This window comes from Phascolarctos cinereus, unplaced genomic scaffold (assembly GCF_003287225.1).
Source record: "Phascolarctos cinereus isolate Bilbo 61053 unplaced genomic scaffold, phaCin_HiC Scaffold_2;HRSCAF=192, whole genome shotgun sequence".
Classification (NCBI taxonomy): Eukaryota; Metazoa; Chordata; class Mammalia; order Diprotodontia; family Phascolarctidae; genus Phascolarctos; species Phascolarctos cinereus.
Window position 1 is genome coordinate 242,350,525 of NW_027555625.1, and position 21,048 is coordinate 242,371,572.

At 44.8% G+C, this 21,048-nt stretch overlaps 1 protein-coding gene across 1 annotated transcript; it reads left to right on the plus strand.

Annotated features, from left to right (window-relative positions):
* The first annotated feature begins 528 nt into the window (after positions 1 to 528).
* NPEPL1 (aminopeptidase like 1) lies at positions 529 to 20,383 on the plus strand. Its single transcript, XM_020981468.2, has 12 exons — positions 529 to 844; positions 2,361 to 2,546; positions 4,048 to 4,215; positions 5,823 to 5,912; positions 7,019 to 7,100; positions 8,583 to 8,725; positions 9,338 to 9,415; positions 15,212 to 15,312; positions 16,550 to 16,673; positions 17,028 to 17,204; positions 18,435 to 18,545; positions 19,470 to 20,383. The coding sequence occupies exons 1-12, from the start codon at positions 695 to 697 to the stop codon at positions 19,623 to 19,625; spliced, it is 1,566 nt and encodes a 521-aa protein (XP_020837127.1). The 5' UTR covers positions 529 to 694; the 3' UTR covers positions 19,626 to 20,383.
* Positions 20,384 to 21,048: the final 665 nt, after the last annotated feature.

Below are 21,048 nucleotides of genomic sequence, written 5' to 3' on the forward strand. Positions count from 1 at the left end.
ACTTCCCTCCTCTCAGCTCTAACTAAAAATATTAGTCAGCCGGGTGCATTTCGCGCCTCCCTCGAAGAAATCCCCAACCCCACAAGTCCTGGTATCTCGACCTGCCCCCTTGCGGATTGCAGCCGTGGATGTAGCTGCAAAAGGCACCAGAACACGCCTAGCAAAGGAAAGTCTTGGCCTTGCCTCATCCCCACCCCCTCCCCGCGGACCCCACCTCAGGTCCCACCTCCCAAGACAGAGTCCTTCCTGGTCGCTTTACACCCTGGCCTCCTGGATCCCTTCTCTGCCCTCGCAGAGCTGGCGCTTCCCGGTCCTCCTGGGCAGAGGACGCAAGAAACTCTTCCTTCGCCCCGCCCCTTCTCCAAGCAGAGCCCACCCCATTCCTACGCCCCGCCCCTTCTCCAAGCGGAGCCCACCCCATTCCTATGCCCCGCCTCTTCTCCAGGCGGAGCCCTCCCCATTCCTTCGCCCCGCCCCCTCCTCAGGCGGAACCCGCCCTGTTCCTTCGCCCCGCCCCCCTGGCGAGCCCACCCCACCCGGTCCCCTTCCTCACCGGCCGGGGCCCGAGTTCTCGCGAGCGTGAGAACCCCGGCCGGTGGGGGAGCCAGGGGGAGGCGGAGCGCGGCCGGCGGGCACCTAGGGACGGGGCGGCGCTGGAGCCGCGGCGGGGCCCGGGCGGGCCGGGGCTCCGAAGATGGCGAACGTGGGGCTGCAGTTTGTGGCGAGTGCCGGGGACGGCGACCCGCAGAGCCGGCCGGTCCTGCTGCTGGGCCAGCTGCAGAACCTGCACCGCGTGCCCTGGAGTCACCTCCGCGGGAAGCTGCAGCCCCGGGTCACCGAGGAGGTGAGCTGGGGCCCGGGGCCAGGCCGGGCCGGGCGGGGCTGCGCGCCGCCTCCCTCGGACCGTGCACGAAGTTCCCCCTCCCACCACCGCCTCTCCCAGCGTCTCACCCCTGGGCCCAGGGACTCCCCGCCTTCTATCTGGGGCCCCCGGGGGGACGCTGTCACGGTAGCTAGGGGCCACCCTGCACCCCCTCCCCAAGTCTTACAGACCCACCGACCCAGGGGCCAGAGCGGCCCCCTCCCACACCCACACTCTCCCCACTCCTGTACACACCCTGCCCAGGCCAGGGGTCTGGACTGCCGGGGTCTGGGAGTGCAAGAGAAGGCCCAGGCCCGACGAGGAAGGAGGAGGGCCGTGATGTGGCCGGTGGAAGTGGCACCTCCTAACCCCAGCTCACTCTGACCATTAGGATTTATCTGCTGCCCTCATTCCAGGCTTGGGGTCCTAGCCAGGCAGTGCCCCCTGCTCTGGCTCCAGATAGGGGATGGGGGATGGGAGATGGGGGTCGGGATGAAGTGGTTTGGGAGAAACGTTCAGTCCTGGAAACCCTGGAGCCCCTTATCTTTGTATACAGCTTTGGAGTCCTCCTTTCGTGACACGTGAGGTAGGGAGAGCACAAAGTCTTATCTGCCTTTTACAGATGAAGAAACTGAGGCCAGAGAGACCTAGGCCCATAACCCATATTTTCTGTTTCTTTGCCATGTGTTCTTTCCATTCACCACCCTGACCTTTTACATAAGGGGCCATTTCCCTTTCCTTTTTTTTTTTTTAAAACTCAGTCCCCACCTGCTGTTACATCTCTGTGGAATGCTGTTGGGTGCTTAGAACAGGATAACATTGAACTCAAAACATGGCTTCCCCTCCCCCTTCCATTTCTGGTTTTGCCTTCTGCCTGGAAAAGCTGCTCTCCAGGGTATCTGGAGTCCAGAGGTTCTTTGAGGATGTGAGTGATGTCACCCAGACCCGACTCCTCCTCTCCTTCCTCTTTTAAGGCCACTTGGAAAAAAGGAGGGAGAAAAAACCCAGAGATTTTTGAGTCTCTCTAGGAAACTCATTTCTAAAGAGGTTGGATTTTCCTATTCCTCTTACCTGAGGCCCAGCTTTGAAGTTTTCTGCTATCTGATTTTGCATTTTGGAATCCTCAGGGTCTGGCTTTCTACTTGTAATTTTGAAATGGAGCCATTGGCTCTTTCCTTCCAAGGACATCAGTTGACATGACTCAAACCATTTGTAATTTAGAAAAATTTAGAAACTAGGCCCCAGCTTGGCCTTTTAATTTTGACCAGAGGCATCTGCTTAAATCCCGTGATAGGGAAGAAGTTGAGGGGGAAAGAAACTTAACTCCAGCAAGATGTGACACATCTCTCTAATTGCCAAGTAGTGGCTGCCATGGGGAAACTGAAAATGCATGGCCTTTTAGATGAGCACAGGCTCACATACAGGAGTGTCTCTTACTTCTGGCATTCTGATTTTTCATGTTTGTGCTCTCTCTTTCTCTGTCCCACCCTCCTATCAGATTTGGCAGACTGCATTGGGCACACTCAATCCCAACCCTACAGACAGCTGTCCTCTCTACTTGAACTATGCCACAGTGGCAGCACTTCCTTCCCGAGTGAGTCGGCACAATAGCCCCTCTGCAGCCCAGTTCATCACCCGCCTTGTAAGAAATTGCCTTCCAGGGGGAACCAACAGATGCATTTTGGTAAGTAGGTCCTGGGAAATTGAATGGAATGGGATAAGGGGGGGGCAGATTTTTATTTTTTGCTTTTTTTTCCCTTACGTTTTATTTTTTTTTTGCTTTCTATTATGTTCAATCATTAATAATTAGTATCAAACACAAACATTTCCAATGTACAAAGAACAAAAAAAGGATTATATATGAAACTGAACACCTGTTACATTGTTTTTTTACAGTATATATTAAATTTGACAAGAGAGTAACAAAATTGCCCTATTTGTCACCTTCTGGACTTTAAAAAAATTTTCCCTTGGTGTCTTTTTAATGTTTTATTGACATTCTTTTCTTTCTGTTTTTATACTTCAAATTATTCCTCCCCCCTCCCCAGCCTTCTCTTGTAACAAAATAGTCAAGCAAAATAAGTCAGCGAATTGCCCATGCCTGAAAATATATATCTCATTCTGCATCTCATCCTCAGCAAAGAGGGAAGAGCCATACTTCATCATCAGTCCTCTGAAATTGATTGGTCAAAGCATTGATCAGAGTTCTGTAGTCTTTCAAAGTTGTTTTCCTTTACATTATCATGATCATCCTATAAATTATTAGATTATACTTAACGTTTATTAGCACTTAATGTTTATGTGCTCGGCACCCTGCTTCTGCTTATTTCTTGTTATTGGTCAATCAGTTGAACTAGATGTCTGGGCCGAAACTTTGTAATTCTGTGATTTATTTTTCATGTCACTTTTTTTCAGAAAGAAAAAAAATAAATGAAACTTCTCCATTCGTTCTCCATCAAGGGAGTACTGACAGAAGGGTTGCCTTTTAGTAGGGAATGTTGCATTTTCTTGTGTTCTGGATTTTCTTTTTTCATCTGGTTCAAGACCCCAGGCAAGGATTGGAGTAGCTGGCTTTGGTTTTCTTCATCACAGTAAACAAAATTCACCTATACTCCTATACTAAAAATTCTTGTCAGGGGGCAGCTAGGTGGTGCAGTGGATAAAGCACTGGCCCTGGAGTCAGGAAGACCTGAGTTCAAATCCAGCCTCAGACACATAACACTTACTAGCTGTGTGACCCTGGGCAAGTCACTTAACCCCATTAGCTCCCCCCCCAAAAAAAGAAAGAAGAAATTCTTGTCAGGGCTACACTCTCACATTTTAAATGAAGATTTCCCTCTTTTATTTCAGCAAACATCTGTTAAGTTCCTGCTTTGTTCCAATTCATTGTTCTAAATCCTGAGCAAAATAAAGAGGTGAAGATCAGTCTGCCTTACTTTGCTGTTTGTATCCCTAGCACATAGCATAGTGCTATGCACATAGTATGTGCTTAATAAATCCTTTATTCACTTAAAAAAATAACATAGTCCTTGGCCTCAAGGAGCTTTGGCTGGTAGGATGGGAATATGATACATACATAAAAGCCATAATACAAAAAAATCTTAGATTCATCAGCCCTGGAACTGGTCAATCACATTCTGACGTCTTCCCTCCTTCCCTCCCACTTCCACATTTTTGTGTTGCAGATGGTCTGTGAACGATCAGAAGTATTTGCTTCTGCATGTGCCCTGGCCCGAGCTTTTCCCCTTTTCACACACCGATCTAGTGCCTCGAGACGCACAGAGAAGACTGTCACTGTGGAGTTCTTCCTGGTCGGACAGAACAATGGACCTGTGGAAGTGACTACTCTAAAAGTGGGTGTTGGATTCAAACTGTTTCACACTGACCTCAATGCAGGCACAGACAATCCTGGGGCTCTCATAGGACTTTTCATGGGTTGGGATTATTGCTGTCCTCATTTTCTCTAGGAAAAGCTAAGAAAGTCAAAAAGGCCTTTTCTGAGTCCAGCTTCCTGAACTTTTTCTGATCCTTGGTTTTCTAACACAAAAAGAATCTTCACATCTGCTCTTTTCTGGGTGGGGTATCACAGCCAGTGCCCTTTGGAGAGAAAATGTCTCTCGTTACCTTTGAGATGACTTCTGTGGTGTTAGTGCACTGTAGGTTTGATATAGCAGGGCCAGATGAGTAATGAGCCAGAATAGTTCTCATAGTAACATCTGTGATTTCAGCATATAGTTAGCTTTTAGTATCTACCATACACTGAGGGAACACGCTCATTTTGCCTGACATGTGTTTGAATTGAAAGATAGTGTGGCATCTCGGCAGGGCTGAAAAGGTTATGTAGACATATTTCATATCTAAGTTGTCAAATGTAAATAAGCCTCTTTTTAAAAAAATTTAACTCAATGTAGCCTGGGACTATCCACAAATTTGATAGTAAATTGGAGAGCAAGCATGGGGTTGAGCCTTCAATCCGTGGTCTGCCATGCTTGCCATGGTGAAGCTAGAGAAGATGATGGGAGACTCACCAATTTCCTCCTATCCTTCACCAGGAGTCACGCAGTCACACATAGTCATTCCATTTTTCTTTTAACATTGACTTCTTCCAAATCAGATTCTTTCCCTCTTTTTGCATCTAGGCTTTTAAAGATGGGAAATTAAGCTAAACCAACAGGTTAGATTTTTCAGTACCTTAGACTATGAAAGTGGTAAGCTGTGTAAATCAGCTCAGGGCAAGACACTAAGCAAACATAGGGTGGTAATACAAGAATGGACAGAAACCAGCGTTAAGATTTAGGCTGTTTTTGATGAGGCCAGTTTATCTGCAAAGTTCTCTCTGAGAAAGATCTGGAGTTCAAGAGCTAGCTGGAGCAGCTGGTTAGTTACAAGAAGAAGAGAAGAGTGTGTGTGTGTGTGTGTGTGTGTGTGTGTGTGTTTACCTCTTGCTATAGGTTTCTTCCTAACTGGCAATTCTTAAATCCCACATCAGTCTCCTCCTTTGCCTACAATTCAACTATCCAGTTAAATTGCCATCAGTAATGGAAAATTGTATAAATGGCGGGTGATAATTTGTTTCCTTTCCCTCTTTCTTTAAGAAAAGGTGATTGTTCTTCTTTACCATACCTGATATACTATTCCACTAAATTCTATCTTCTGCAGAATACATATCTTTGCTCCATTGTTTAAGTTGTGTTAACAATTCAGTATGCTATAGCCAGCTTAATATGGGGGTCTTAAGGAAATGGGAATCTAGTGTGGGTGGGGAGGATTTGGAACGTCTATCTCCATCCTCAAGGAGTCTACTTAGTCAGTAAACTCACAGCCTGTAGTGTGACATGTTCACTCTCATGGAGGTTTGCACCTCAGCTGTTGTGTGTGTTTAGTTAATAGGTACTTGATTCACACCTTCAGCACCCCTATCCCCTTGTTGACTATTTCTTTGGCTCTTCTGTGTTTCCAGTGTTTGACCAGTGCAACTGAAGGTGTGAGGCTGGCTGCCCGAATTGTTGACACACCCTGTAATGAGATGAATACAGATAACTTTCTTGAGGTTTGTGATGCCCTCCTGGCATATTGGGCTGCAGGGAGGGAAGAAAGGCATTTTGCTGGAGTGATAGTAACAGAATGATGTCTTGGTAACTTTGCCAGAAGTTTCCTGGCTGACTAAAGTTTTTTTATCTTCAAAGTAGTCATCGTAACCATCAGCAAATGGTTATTTAGCAACTCCTATGCACAAAGAATCATGTTTAGTTACTGGGAAGACGCAGGGTACTCTAGTGTGGGTGCTTAGGGACCATGGTGCTAATTCTGGCTCAGCTGACATGGTGCAATGGGGAAGAGAACTAGATTGGGAATCAGAGAACTTTGGATCAAATCCCAGTTTATCATTTACTAGCTGTAACACCTTGGAGAAGTAATATACACTCTCTGAGCCTTAGTTTCCTCACCTATAAAGTGAAGGGGTTCAGATTAGATGACCTTTATGAGATCTCTTCCAGCTCTTCAATCCATGAGCCTATGAAGACAGTTTTCTGTATCCTTGGGCAAGTCATTTCCCATCTCCGGACCTCAGTTTCCTTATCTGTAAAAGGAAGAGGTGACTTCTGAGATCCCTTCTACCTCTAACATCCATATATGTAAAAGACACAGGTCCTGCTCTTGGAAGACTTACTGTCTGGTTGGGAATTGGGGTATCACATAGGAACATAACTGAAGTCAAGGTGGCACAGATGAGACTCTTCAGGGGGACAAAAAGGAAGATTGAGAAGGCAGGGAGAATCAGCATTCTCGTCTAGGTACACCTGCAGAGGAAATGGTTTATTCCAAAGCAAAGGTTTGTGGGTGCCATGAGATATATAGAGGTGGTAGTCATTCTCATAAGCCCTCATGATCACATGGTAGGGTTAAAAGCATTATGCTCTTCCTCTGCTGTTTAATCTTGGCCCAACCCAAAGAAATGAGGAGCCTCATTTTTGAGGCCACTTTACTCTGCCTGTCCATGGATTCAATGTGGCTGTCGGTGGCTAGGCAGGGAGGAGCAGGTGCTCTCAACCATTCAGAAAACACCTGAGGGTTCTTCATCATCAGAGAAGTAGGTTTGAATCCATTTTCAGCTTGTTTTTGTTTTTGTTTTTTTATTCTCTCAAAACCTTCCAGGAAATTAAAAAAGTTGGAAAAGACCTGGGGATAGTTCCAACCATCATCCGGGATGAGGAACTGAAGCAGAGAGGATTTGGAGGTAGGTCCCATGATGAATTTTTTTTTTCCCTTTTTAGGCAGTTGGGGTTAAGTGACCTGTGCAGGGTCACACAACTGGTGTCAAGTGTTTGGTCTGAGGGCAGATTTGAACTCGGGTCCTCCTGACTTCAAGGCCGGTGCTGTATCCACTGTGCCCCCTAGCTGCCCTCCTCCCCATGCCCCATGGTGAATTTTTGCCAAGGACTGGTCTCAGCACATCCAGCTGTAGCTCCCTGCTTAGTTGGGCATGTTGACCACACAGTCAGATTGTCACAGAGGCAATATTATTCAACCCTTTGCATCAGATCAGAAGAAAATATGTGCCTGTCTCTGGTATCTGAGTCTGTGAGCCAGAGCAGATCCTGTAAGAGAAGGGAAACAGTCACTTTCTGAAGGTTTGTTTGTTCCATTGAGCATTAAAATCCTCTTCAGATCTCCACTTTCCATGTCATTTTGGGAGGGGGAAGAGCAAAGATATAGATAATTTATTCACCCCAGCTATTTTTTGTTGAGTTTCTTTAGGGCTCTCACTGTAGCATGGGAGAAATTTTTTTAAAAATGTACTATATGGCTTATTCCCTCAAGAAATATGTCCCTTTAGGGGACATGGCAGAGTATAACTCAGTGGTACTAACTAGAAAAGCTAAGATAGAGGACAGTAGTCAGGGATTAACTTTCTGATGGGAGCAAGATTTGGGCATTACACTGAAGTATTTCACTTTGGAAGAGAATATGATTGCCTTTTATCTACAGCAGATTTGGCCCCAGGAAACACTTTGCTTAGGGTGACGTTGAGATTAGACGTGGATCAAGTGACTCAATGTTAGAGCTATCCAAAAGGGGCATCCCCAGGAGTTAATGGGTTCTACTTCACTTGAGGTCTTAAGTAAAATCCAGCCCAGTGATGTCAAACTCAAATAGAAATAGATCATTTTGGGGCCTTGTTGACTTAGAAAATCTCAAATGAAAATTATTTATGTTGTATTTTTATTTATTGTGTTAAACATCTCCCAATTATATTTTAACCTGGTTCTGAGCAGGTTGGGAGTTTGACACCTCTGGTGTAGAATGCTATTTTGGGATATGTTGTACAGGTTCTAGGATGGACCAGGTGGAGGTGGCCTCAGTTTCTCTCTGTGATTCTGTGAATTGGTTTGTATTCCTTATTCCACTGTGAGTGTGCTGAACAGGGGAGTTCAAAGGTCCTGAGAGGTGGCTCCTCATCCCAGATGGCCTGAGAGAATTTTTTAAGGCGCTCTTTGGATCAAACAGTGAACAAGCATTTATTAAACACTAATAGTTTGACAGCTAGGCACTGTGCTAGGTACTGAGGTTACAAAGCTGCCCTCAAGGAACTTGCAGTCCATTGGGGGAAGCAATGTGTATACACATAAATATATACAAATATGAGCCAGTGACCATGGTCAGGTCTGTGTTGAGATTGGTGGTGGCTTCACAAATGGATCTCTCTTCTACCCAATAGGTATTTATGGAGTTGGCAAAGCTGCTGTGCATCCCCCTGCACTGGCGGTTCTCAGTCATATGCCGGAGGGTGCCACCCAGACCATCGCCTGGGTTGGCAAAGGCATTGTCTATGACACCGGGGGGCTCAGCATTAAAGGGAAGGTGAGATCCCATGGCTGGCCTTGAGGACTGTACTAAAGGGTGACTGGGACCAGGTTCTCTAGGCCATATTTCTCAGAGGTATTCCTGCTTCTAGAGCCTGAGGAGTCTGAGACATGCTTTTGAGGAGCTGGATTGGGAAAACAATAGAAGGGGCATCAGCATTTTAATGATGTTTTCTGTCTCTGGCACAGCAGTCTCATAGCTTGGGAAGGTCTTCTTTTCGGGCCCCCCCCCCAACTAAAACCTCTTTATAACCCAGGACTCTGAGCACCCAAGTGCCTCAAAGCACAGGCAGAAGTGTCACTAGTGATGAGCTCAAGATAACGAAGCAGCTATTTTAGAACAATGTTCTCCCCTTTCCTTTTACCAGTTGCGTTCCCAGTTTTGTTTGTAATCTCAGACAGGTTGCTGCTGCCATCCATACCTAGAGTTCTATAGGTCATTAGAGGGGAGGGTGATTTTGGGATCACGGAACATTTCATGGAAGCCAAGGGAAAAGGGAAGGACCCTGTGAGGGTGGGACCCCACCTGTGACTACGTGTTTGAGGTGCTGGGTGGGCTGTAGAACTGTGTCTGGCTTTTCACCTGCTCTCCTTGCCTCTGTGCTAACAGACCACCATGCCTGGCATGAAGCGTGACTGTGGGGGAGCAGCAGCTGTCCTGGGAGCCTTCAGAGCTGCTGTCAGACAAGTAAGTGAGGGCCAGACATCTTCATCCTGTAACGAGGAAGCTTTGTGGGCACTTCTGCTGATGCCTATCCAGGCAGCTAAGCCTGACCTGGTGACAGTGATCAGAAGGGATGACAAAGGCCCAGATTTGGGCCTTCAAAGCTGGAAGAGACTTTGGAAAGGCATCTTATTCAGAGGGAGGTGAGGCCAGGTAGGTGCAGCAATCCCCCACGACATGCAGCCGGCAGCCATGGTGCTGGTCCCACATGACCACTCCACAGTCAGGGTCTTTGCAGTTATACCCTGGGCTGTTGCTCATGTTTTTATTCCATTTTTTTTTATTTAACCAAGTTATAGTCCTTCAGTTTGGAAGGAAGCTGCCCCTGGGTTCAGATCCTCAGGTCACTTATTGGCAAGTCACTTTCCTTTTCTGGAGTGCAGTCCCTTTTAGCCTCAGAGTGAAGCATTTGGACCAGATGATTTCCAATTTTCATTTATTTCATAAGCCTAGGAACTATCTCTGTTCCAAACACCTATATATCACTTCCTCTTTTTCTTGGCTTTGTCAGAATCAAACTAAACCCTTCAGGGTTTGTAAAATGCTTACCTTTTAATAAACACTATGAGGGAAATGGCGTAAGGGTTAGTTCAGTTTTAGAGAAGTAAAGTAATTTGACCATTCATGGTCACATAATTAATAAGTGTCAAAGCTGGGGTGTTTGTAGCTCTTAGCCTCAGAAGTAGACCTTAGATTGGATCAAGGTGGTGAATAGCAATAATAACAAATATTTTATATCAGCATCAGTAGTAGGAGATTGGGTTGTGGGATCATGATAGGTGAGTATTTGGCTCAACAGAAAGAAAGTTTACTCTTGCAGATGAGAGGAATTGCAAGCCTGAGGAAGTTATTCTGGTTAAAATTCTAATACTGAAAGCTCAGGAAACATTTGAACTTATAACTTGACAGTAGTTCCAGATAAGAGCCAATCTGTGAATGTAAACCAGTCATAGGCCAGCTCATTAACAGTTGTGATACCTGGGTTTGAGGGCTAATTAATAATGGAGATTTTTTGTCTAGCATTGCTTACTAAATTCTTCAGGCACTACTTGCTATAGCTTTCCGCTGTCCTCTCACATCAATCACTAGCCCTTCTCATCAGTCACAGTTCTTTATCAGAGCACAGCATGGAAGGGGCTTAGATACTATCTTGTTGAGAAGCCAGCTCTGCCTGGCCTCATTTTCTGAGGGTCCAGTAGAGATATGGCTGGACTGAAGTTGCAGGAACCTTGGGAGTTTATGGTATTTGTCATCAGTTTTTACAGTGGTTTTCTCCCAGGGTCAAAAGGATATCAGTATACTTGATTCCAAGTTAACCAGGTGGAGAGAAGTTACTTAAAACTTCATTCTTCAGAGTGATTCTTCTGTTGTCTGGAGGACATTAGGTTGAACCCTGTCCTTCTTTGGGACTAAAATAGATTGCTGCCTTCAATCCTGGTATTTATTTAAACCAAAAGTAATAGCCGTATGTAGACTATTGGATTCAAATGGGAAGGGGACTTTTAGAAGCAGATAATGATCTTGTCTGAGAAACTGGGTTGGCCTACAGGCTAAGAACTTCTATGCCAATACTTCATAGTTCAGCAGAGGGTTGACTATCAGTTTCTTCCCCTGGCCAGATGGAAATCAACATAAAGCTGGTGCTAGAAATAGCAATTGTGAACCACTCTGAAGGAAAACATTCAGATGCAGCCAAAGAGTCCCTTATCTCCCTTATAAAATCAGAGATAACAGACTTACTGAATAATGATTTCCCTCCAAGAAGTATTGGAGGCTCAAAAGAGCCTTCATCCTTCTGGATTAATGTGGAAGGATGTGGCCAGATTCCAGTTCCTCAACCCTGAATTATGCTTTTCACTTTGTATTGAAGCCATAGCAGCCCCATTTGAAGTTAGAGAAATGTAAACCTTGTGGATTAATCATTAGAGACCTACAATTGAAACCAGATTGGAGAGGCCTGGAGTACATCTTAGTTCAGTTGCTAGTGTGATAGAATTTCCCATCTCCAGCGGCTGTAAATCACATGTAGAGTTCCAAGCACCAAGAGGCTGCTGTGTTTTAAATGAATGTGAACATGAATAGTTGTGCTTCCCCTGACACTTTCGTGGGCTTGGAAGTGGCCTTTCCTGGGGAAACTTATAAAAACATTTTTTAAAACACCAGAAAAATTCTGTTAACTAAGCCAACTAAGTAATTAGAAAAGAATGAATTCCCAGCCAAGGGTCAGGGGGGAGGGTTGATGTGATGAGAAGCAACATGATGAAGTGGAAAGGATGCTGGAGTCAAAGGACCCATGCATGAATCCTGCACTGCTATTTATTGCCACTATGAATCAGAGCAAGTCACTTAACCTCTCTTGGCCTCAGTGTGCACATCTGTAAAATGAAGAGATTAGATTAGTCAGCCTCTGTGGTCCCTTTCAGCTTTAAATCTATAATCCTATGGTCTCCAGTTCTAATATTGAGTAAGAATCAGAAAGTTTGAGTTGTAGAGGCTACTGCAGGGTGGGAGGTAATAAATGAGGGGGTGATAGGACGTACAGTAAGATCTCATTAATTCTGTGGTTAGGAATTTAGAGTTAGTGATAATTTAGAAATGGGCCTGATATATGTAGTAATTTTGGCTAAGTGACTTCCCCTCTTTGGAATTCAGTTTTCCTGTCCATTAAATCAGGGATTGGACTGGCTGGTCTCAAAAGTCTCTCATCCAGTTAATGCATTCTTCTACCTTTGTGTCATCTGAAAGATGAATTTCCCAAACAAATGGATAATATAAACAAAATTGTAAAAAGGGCAGTGCTTTATCTGCTTGAGAGAAACTAATTTCAGGTATCTAAGGAAGTACCTGAGACAAACCTGTAAAGGATGGAACCTTAACAGTTTTTTTTCCCCTTCCTTCTATCCTTCTCTTACATTTCAGTGAATTTCCCAGTGGTTTGGGGGAGGTTCTTTGGTTTAGTCAGCTTATCAAAAAGTTTCTCAGTTTACTGAGATGCTTTTTTGGAATGTAGTAGCTTTGGTTTTCTGATAATGTAGCCAAGTTGAGGAACTTAGAAGGAGACATTGATTCATCTGTATCAGTTCTGTGGAAGTTTTTTGAGGGTGACCCATCTGGGAGGTCACAATAACCGGTAGCCATTTAGCTTGGATTTTCCTTTCTTATAGAAATCAGGACTATCGGAATTTAGCAGAATGTTCTGCATACAATTGACACTTAATCAGTGTTTGTTAAATTTGTCTGTTGAAAGCCTCAGATCAAGCTTCTGTGTAATGAATAACAAAGATGCCTTATGATATTAGGCAGGCCTGTGGCATGCAGGAAAACCTCCCATTGTGGCATTTATTGTATCTTTTTTTTTTAATTTTATTTTTAGGCATTTGGGGTTAAGTGACTTGCCCAGGGTCACACAGCTAGTAAGGGTCAAGTGTTTGGTCTGAGGCCGGATTTGAACTCAGGTCCTCCTGACTTCAGAGCCAGTGCTCTAGCCATTGTGCCACCTAGCTGCCCCTATTGTATCTTTAGAAGGAAATTATTCCACTTGGTTTTTGCAGTGATACTTAATGGCACATGCTGGGATAGCCACGTATCCCAAAACAATGTACAGAACTGTTGGCCCCTTCCTGCCTCCTTCTAAAGGGAATGGAGACATCTAGGTCTTCTTACAGGATACATTGAAGTCAGTTTTAATTTTATTTGGTGTTTTGTTTTTCCATTTTTTATTTCCCATTGTATTCTTCCTAACTCTTCCACTCAGAGAGGTATCCCTTTCAACAAGGCGGGAAAAGCTATTTGGGAAAACTAATCAACGCATTGCTCAGATCTGACAGTATATGCTGTGTCCCACTCCCATAGTTCCCCACCACTGCAAAGGAGGGACAGAGGTACACTTTTACCTATCTTCTTCAGGAACCAAGCTTAGTCATATAATTTTCCAACATTCAGTTTTGACTTTTGTTGCTGCTGCTTCCATTTACATTGTGTGCATTGTTTTCCTGATTCTTCTTTCTTCACATTGTATCAGTTCATAAGTTTTCCCATATAGTCTTCATATTCATTCCTTATGGTACAATACTATTCCATGATGTTAGTGTACCCCTCATTTGCTTAGGAACTTTCCAATAAATAGATACCCATTTTTTCTTCAGTTCTTTGGTACTATAAAAAGTGCTGCTGTAAGTATTTTGGTTTATATGGAATTTTTCTTGGTGTCCCTGACCTCCTTGGGCCTTGCACACCGAATAGTGGGATCAAAAGGTATGAGTATTTTAGTCATGTTTTCCAGATCGCTTTCCAGAATGGCTGTGCATTTCCACCAGCGCTGATTTGTATGCCTCTCTTTCCACAGCCAAAAGACTAGTCTTATCTAATTGGCAGCTGTTGGGTATAAGGTGGAACCTCAGTTGTTTAGATTTGCATTTCTCTTATAAGTGATTTGGAGCAAGTTTTATATGGTTCTTAATAGTTCATAGTTCTTTTTTGGAGAACTATTTGTTCATGTTCTGTGGTCCCTTATCCATTGGGGTTTGGGACATATTTTTAAAGCATTTTGCCTTGCTGGTTCCTTGGGCTACATTCCCAGAGGCCTGGACTTCAGTGTAGAAAACTTTAATTCTAGCTTCAGTTGTACAGTTTGCTAGCTGTGTGGCCTTATTAGGCCCATCATTTTAACTTCTGAGCCTCAGTTTTCCATCTATAAAATGGATATGTTCTGCCTGCATATCACAATGGTTTGGGGCAGCAAAGGATTCATGTGAGATCAGCAACTTTCACCCCTGCAGTTGAGCAATCAGCCATCCCAATGTACAAGGAGAAGGTTTTGATCTGATAATAGTATCTATCATGCAACCTTTTGAAGCTGGCAGAGAGAAGGAACCTTGGTTAGGGAGAGGTATCCTGGGCTTTGGGGAGGGCATGGAGGATAGAGGTTGCTCCTGGTTCCACATGAGAGAGGGAAATGAAGGGTAGTTGGGTGGGTGGGCGTTTTCCATCAAACTATATATGTTGACTATAAACAGCTCTGACAGACTCGTCCAGGGGCAGGCAGCAGTGAGGCTAGCTGAGAACATCTTGGCTTGGCATCTTTTTGAGGCAGGAGGACCCTTCTCAGGTAGTACTTTGAGTCTTCTGTTAAGCTAAATAGAAGCAGTGTGATACTATGGACACGGCTAGGATTCAGAGACCCAGTTTCCCCATTTGTAAAATGGGCATCACAATATCTACTCACTAGGATGGTTGTGTACTAGCACAGATTTTTTTTTAAGCATTTTGCCTTCATCAGGGCCTACACAATGTCTTAAGAGAACACTCTTAGTAAGATTGTAGACCAATCTAGCTCTTACTTCCTCTGCTCTTAGTCTAATTTCTTTGCCTTACTAATGAGGAAAGCAAAGTCTTGTGGGAAAAAGTGACTTGCCCAGGGTCACAGGGGGAGTGAGAGGCAAAGCCAGGCTAAAAGTTCAGGTCTCTTCACTCCCAGCCCCTTGTTTCATTTCAAAAAACTATTTGGCTTTAGATGATTCATCTTCCATGTGGTCAGCTTTCTTTGGAAGTTCTCTCTCCAAACATAGATGTTTGGACTTTAAAAATCCCATTTGATTTTCACACCACTGCCTTGCCTCCTACATAGTCCCCTGCAAGACTGAGAAGGCCAGCAGAAAAATAGGGCATGGCTATGATGTGGGGGTGTTCTAACCAAGTCCTGGCAGGATGTGACTGATCCCACTCTGGTTGCTCCCAGCCATCGCATTTACCTTATTTCAGGGCTTCAAAGACAATCTCCATGCTGTGTTTTGCTTGGCGGAGAACTCCGTGGGGCCGAATGCGACAAGACCTGATGACATTCACCTGCTGTACTCAGGAAAGTAAGGTTGTCTCCATACTTTCCTTGAATGCACCTTTCCCGTACAACTTTGTATTCATCATTCATTCAACCTTTTTTTTTCCTCCCTGTTTCATCCAGTGCATATTTTCATCACCAGTTTCTGTCAGATGTACCATAAGCATTGTAATCTTTTGTATTTCCATAGCACAATGTCTTGCGACCTTATTTGACAGTGGGATACTTTGGATCATGTCTATTGACTGAATTCACAGGTGCTGTTAGGATCATAGGGTTGGTTGGGACCTTAGAAATCCTGAAGCCCCGACCCCAACATTTTACAGAAGAGGAAATTAAAGCATAGAGAGTTTCAGTGGCTGTCCAATGATCACAAAGCTGAGTTTATAGAATACTCTGGTGATAAAGTGTGGTCAAAGAAATTGTGAAATTAAATAGTGGAAGTTAAGCCTGCCTGTAGAAACACTGAAACACATGATAAGCATTTTTTTTATTGATTCATAATTAGATAGTTAATATTTTAGAAGGGAATAACCATTAGGACTGACATTCTCATGACAGAATACCCTAGTCACATCACACAGAATATCAGGATTCTGTAGGTTGCAGTTTAAGAAATGCTGATCTGGCATTTTTATTGTCAAAGCGTTTCCTTGTTGGTTTACTTTCCCCCTAGGATATAGGTAAGGACAGGTGGTATACTCTCACTGTAGTGGGAAACAGGCACTAATGCAGCTAAGCAGTTTGCCCCAGGGTCCCAGAACAAGTCACTGGCAGGCCCAGGCCTAGAAACCAGATCTCTGGGTTCAGGAGTCTTTCTAGATCATACTGCTACTGTGTCTCTGTTTGTGAGCTTACCATCAAACTATATATGTTGACTATAAACAGCTCTGACAGATTTGTCCAGGGGCAGGCAGCAGTGAGGCTAGCTGAGAACATCTTGGCTTGATATCTTTTTGAGGCAGGAGGACCCTTCTCAGGTAGTACTTTGAGTCTTCTGTTAAGCTAAATAGAAGCAGTGTGGTACTATGGACACAGTACTGTGCTAGGATTCTGAGACCCAGTTTCCCTATTTGTAAAATGGGCATCACAATATCTACTCACTAGGATGGTTGTGTAGATCATATAAGATCCTATTATTAAGATCTACTGTAAAGTTCCATGCAACTAGAGAGAATTATAATTGGGAATCTCCATTCCCAGGGAACTTGTAAATGACATAGAATCCTATTACAGAATTAGAATGAGCTTTGTCTCCCCAGGACTGTGGAAATCAACAACACAGATGCCGAAGGCAGACTGGTGCTTGCTGATGGAGTGTCCTATGCCTGCAAGGACCTAGGGGCTGACATCATTCTAGATATGGCTACACTTACTGGAGCTCAGGTATGCGAGGCAGGGCAGGGGTCTCCAGAGGGCTCTGGCACCATGTTCCTAATCCTTGGATTGCTGACCCTATGACTCACTTCTTCCCCATGTCCCAAAGGGCATCCCTTTGTTTGAAAGTAGAATTTTTTGAGGTCTGGTGGGGAGGGAAGCTGCTGTCTTTCTGTTTCTCACATTTACCAGCCTGGGGCCGAGGTAGGCAAGAAGTCTGTTGTTTGATTATATAGGCAGGTGGGGCCATTTTCTCTCTTTCTATCCCTCTTTGTGTCCCTCTCTGTATTTCTTTGTTTTGTTTTGGTTTTTTTGTCCCTGTCTTTCTCTTGCTATCTTCCTATTTTCCCCTCCCTATTCTAGGGAATTGCCACAGGGAAGTACCACGCCGCTGTCCTCACCAATAGTGAAGAGTGGGAAGCAGCATGTGTGAAAGCTGGAAGGAACTGTGGGGACTTGGTGCACCCCCTGGTCTATTGCCCAGAACTTCACTTCAGTGAATTTACCTCGGCTGTTGCAGATATGAAGAACTCAGTGGCGGTAGGTTCATTTTCAGAATCTTAATCAAATTAGCAACATTGACTGAGATTTATGCAAGGCTACCACAGTGTCCGAGCTAAGTAGGATAAAAGGGGATAGATGCACAGAAAAGAGAGGGCACTGCTTCGACTCTTGAGGAGTGCGAGTACACAAATGTGCATCCATGTGTTCCTGAAAAAGACATGAGAACACTTAGAAGACAGAGAAGCAACAAGGTAGATTGAGTGTGTAAGGGATGGTGCACTGAGGAGAAACTGGTTCTGTGTGTGAATAAATGAATGAACAAACACTTTTAAGTGCTTCCTGTGTGCTAAGCACCACACAAAGTGCTGAGGATACCAACACAAAAGGGAAAACAGCCCCTGCTGTCAAGGGGTTTACATTCTAATGGGGGAGACAACACAAGGAGAGTAGTTGTCGGGGGAGGGGGTAGAGGGACACCCTGGCCAGGAAAGTTACAGGAACAGGAACTGGAGCTGTAGGAAAGTAAATTGACCCACCCTGTCTGGAATCAGCAGAGGTGATTTGATCATGGTTCCAAGAACTGGTAGGGGAACAGGAATTGGGAAGGGGTGTTGGGTGTTGCTTGCCAGCAGGGATGGCCAGAGAGTGGGCAGGAAGCATAGTGACTGGGGTTAAGGCACCTTGTTTTGAATGATAAGTGAGGGGAAGATATTCCAGATTCAGGGAAGGGTCGGAAGCAAAGAGAAATGGGAGTGTGGGAAATAGGGATTCTGATGTGCCCTAGGTGAACAGCAAAGCTGGAATTTTCACACGCTACCATCTGGTATATCTTGGATTTAAGATTTGTATGTCTTTGCATATGTGTCTTGTCTCTCCAGCTAGACCATGTACTCGAGGGTAGGGATTCTGTGTTAAGATAGTTTGTATTCTCCCCTCTCCCCACTCCCCAACCTGGTGCTCTGCACATTATAAATGATCAGTAAAACTGTTTTTAATATATAGGAGCTTTGTGTTCCTGGAGACTCAGCCTTTTGATTCTTTGGTTACTGTGGCATGAATTTACCAAGACAAGAGTACCCATGGCCCCTTGAAGTGAGCAAGGCAGGTTTCAGCTCTGGAGCTTTAGAGCAGTTCCAGAAAGCTGGCACTCTCACTTGCTGCAGCTGATCAGGTTTAAGAATAATGAGGCCTTTTGTAAATTCTCACCTCCCTTCTGCAGACCAGTAAGACCCCTCTGCAAAGTGTAACGTCTTAAACTCTTCCTAGGACCGGGACAACAGCCCCAGCTCCTGTGCTGGCCTCTTCATTGCCTCCCACATTGGCTTTGACTGGCCTGGTGTGTGGGTCCACCTGGATATTGCTTCACCAGTACATGCAGTGAGTATCTGGAAATTCTCTTCCTATCGTGCTCTCCTAGAGTCCAGGGGTGGGAAACCTGCAGCTTCGAGGCCACATGTGGCTCCCTAGGTCCTCAAGTGCAGCCCTTTGACAATCTAAACTTCAAAAGGATTTGTTCTGTGAAGTTTAGATTCAAAGGGCCGCAGTTGAAGACCTAGAGGGCTACATGTGACCTCAAGGCCACAGATAGCCCACCCCTGTCCTAGGCCCTTTCTCCCTAAATTACACCTCATCGTTATATGTTTATTTGGCATTGCTTTCTTTTCCTGCCTCTTGATTGATTTTTAAAGATGTTTCTTCAGCCAGCCTACATTTACATTTTAGGCAAAACCCCTATTGCTCTCAGCCAAGACTTTTTTCTTCTGTACTCTTGGGATATTTTCTGGCTTTTTGGCTGTGGTTCAGGTTAACCAGAAGCATGTTACGCCCTTAGACTCACTGAGAGTGGCTCAGACTGTCATTGTGGGGAGTTTACACCAGAATCGAGTCTGCCTAGAACAGAACAATTGACATAAGGTCTGTGTCCCTACCCTGGGACGTCTCAGTGCGTGATCCTTAATGTGTTAGGGGGCCCCTAACGTCATTCTCCACCCCCACCCCCAATATTCCCAGCCCAGCAGAAAGTTAGGGATGGGAAGTGGACACAAGTGAGTTCAATTTCCTTTGCCCAGTAGAAAATGGTAATACTTGAAGGAAGCCTTTTGCCATAAACCTATTATAGCCAACTCTGGATGTTCATGCCTACAGAAAAATAGTTGTAGATAATCCAAAGAAAACTTAATATTGGTTTATGCCTGCACTGTGATTTGATTCTCAACAGCAGCAGAATCACTGCCTTCTCATGATACTTACAGGAAAATGCTCCTTCGTGTTCTATTCAGTTGTGTTATGGTTTGCTTCTAGGGGGAACGAGCTACGGGCTATGGTGTGGCCCTCTTGCTATCTCTCTTTGGTGGAGCCTCTGAAGATCCACTGCTGAACATGGTGTCTCCTTTGGGTGAAGATGCAGACCCTCAGGGAGACATGGAAAGAGACTGCAAAAGGCGGCGCCTAGTGTGATCCTCTTCTACCTTAGCCCACCCCTAGGGCCCAGACAACTGTAGGGTCTCTTACCTCACTTTGCACTGATTAATTTTAAGCAACTGCAAGATTCCGCATTAGAAATTGGAATTTTTTTACTGTCGTGATGATGAAATTGCTCCTTCCTACTTTTTAAGAGGTTTGGGGGTTAGGAGGGAGGGAAGGGAGGGTCAGGGGTTGTTTGGGCTTGTTTTTGTGTGAGATGCTGGTTCGCACAGTTACCTAACAATTCGGCCCCCTTGGCTTTTGCAAACTTCACTAACTCCCAAGAACAGAAGGAGAGCATGACCTTCACTGTGACCTCACAGTGTCACTTCAGCCTCTCTGTGGTCCTACAAAGCAGAGGATTATTCACTGTACTGCCATGAGGTCATCTGACTCAGGTTCTTGAGGAAGCTTCTGCTTCTCAAAATGCAGGCAGGAAGAAGAAGCTACCCTGGCTGCATCTCTATAGCATCAGCAGTCCCAACGCCCAGCACATCGTAGCCTCCATTGCTGGCTGCAGGTCTCTCACCTTCTGTGAAGTGCTCTACTCCTTTTAGCCTGCTGCCCAGAGAAAAGGTGCACAGAGCCTAGGCCAGGCCACATCTTCAGCTAGTGCTTCCCTTTGGAAGGACAGAAAATATTAAGTATGATGGATCCAGACTTGAGAATCAATTTCATCTACAGAGTGAAAGGATTCTTTTGCTCTGGCTACTTATAATTTACTTAAGATTTTATTAAATCCAAATGCATCATCCCTGACTGATTTTTTTGATTTTTTTTCTTTTTGTCTTTTTATCATATTGGCGTAGGGGTGACCCGGGCCTCTCCAGGACTATATGTCATCAGAGAACAAACTCTGGGAGGTGCTAGCAAAATGGAAAAGCTTAGCATATAGGTGTGGTGAATGGGAGCGTCTGCTCTCCAAAGACCAGTCCTACTAAGAGTCCCCACCAGGGATATACTTTTTGTCCAAAGTAACTCTGCTAGCCAAACCATTTACTAAATATGGATGAGATATAACCTCTGCATGAGTGGAGGACTCGTATGGATGAACTTACATATGATGGAAGTGTTAAGAATCCTAGAAGAATTAGGTCCTCTTGGAAAATGAGACTCTGAAAAGACCATTGACTACAAAGAGTAGGTACTCAGAACTGATTTGTATCTTCTCCCAGCCCCCTCATTCCTTTCTGAGAATTATGGGATGTCAGCCTTAGATTGACTAGCCCCTCACCTGCATTTTACAGCTAAGGACACAGGCCTGGGGCACAGAGGAGTGGCTTACAGCATTGTCTCTGCCACCTCGTGTGCAAAGCCAGTACTGAAACCTGAGCCTCGGTTCCTGGTACAGTACTTTCTTTGATTTTCCTTATTGGTCTGAGTATGAAAAACACAAACATGAAAGTTGAGGGCTTAT

Excerpts from the sequence above, each read along its gene's own strand:
- NPEPL1 (XM_020981468.2), top strand. The coding sequence starts at position 695 with ATGGCGAACGTGGGGCTGCAGTTTGTGGCGAGTGCCGGGGACGGCGAC. Across the intron at positions 7,101-8,582 it reads GAAGCAGAGAGGATTTGGAG|GTATTTATGGAGTTGGCAAA; the intron begins GTAGGTCCCATG and ends TCTACCCAATAG. Across the intron at positions 15,313-16,549 it reads CACCTGCTGTACTCAGGAAA|GACTGTGGAAATCAACAACA; the intron begins GTAAGGTTGTCT and ends TTGTCTCCCCAG.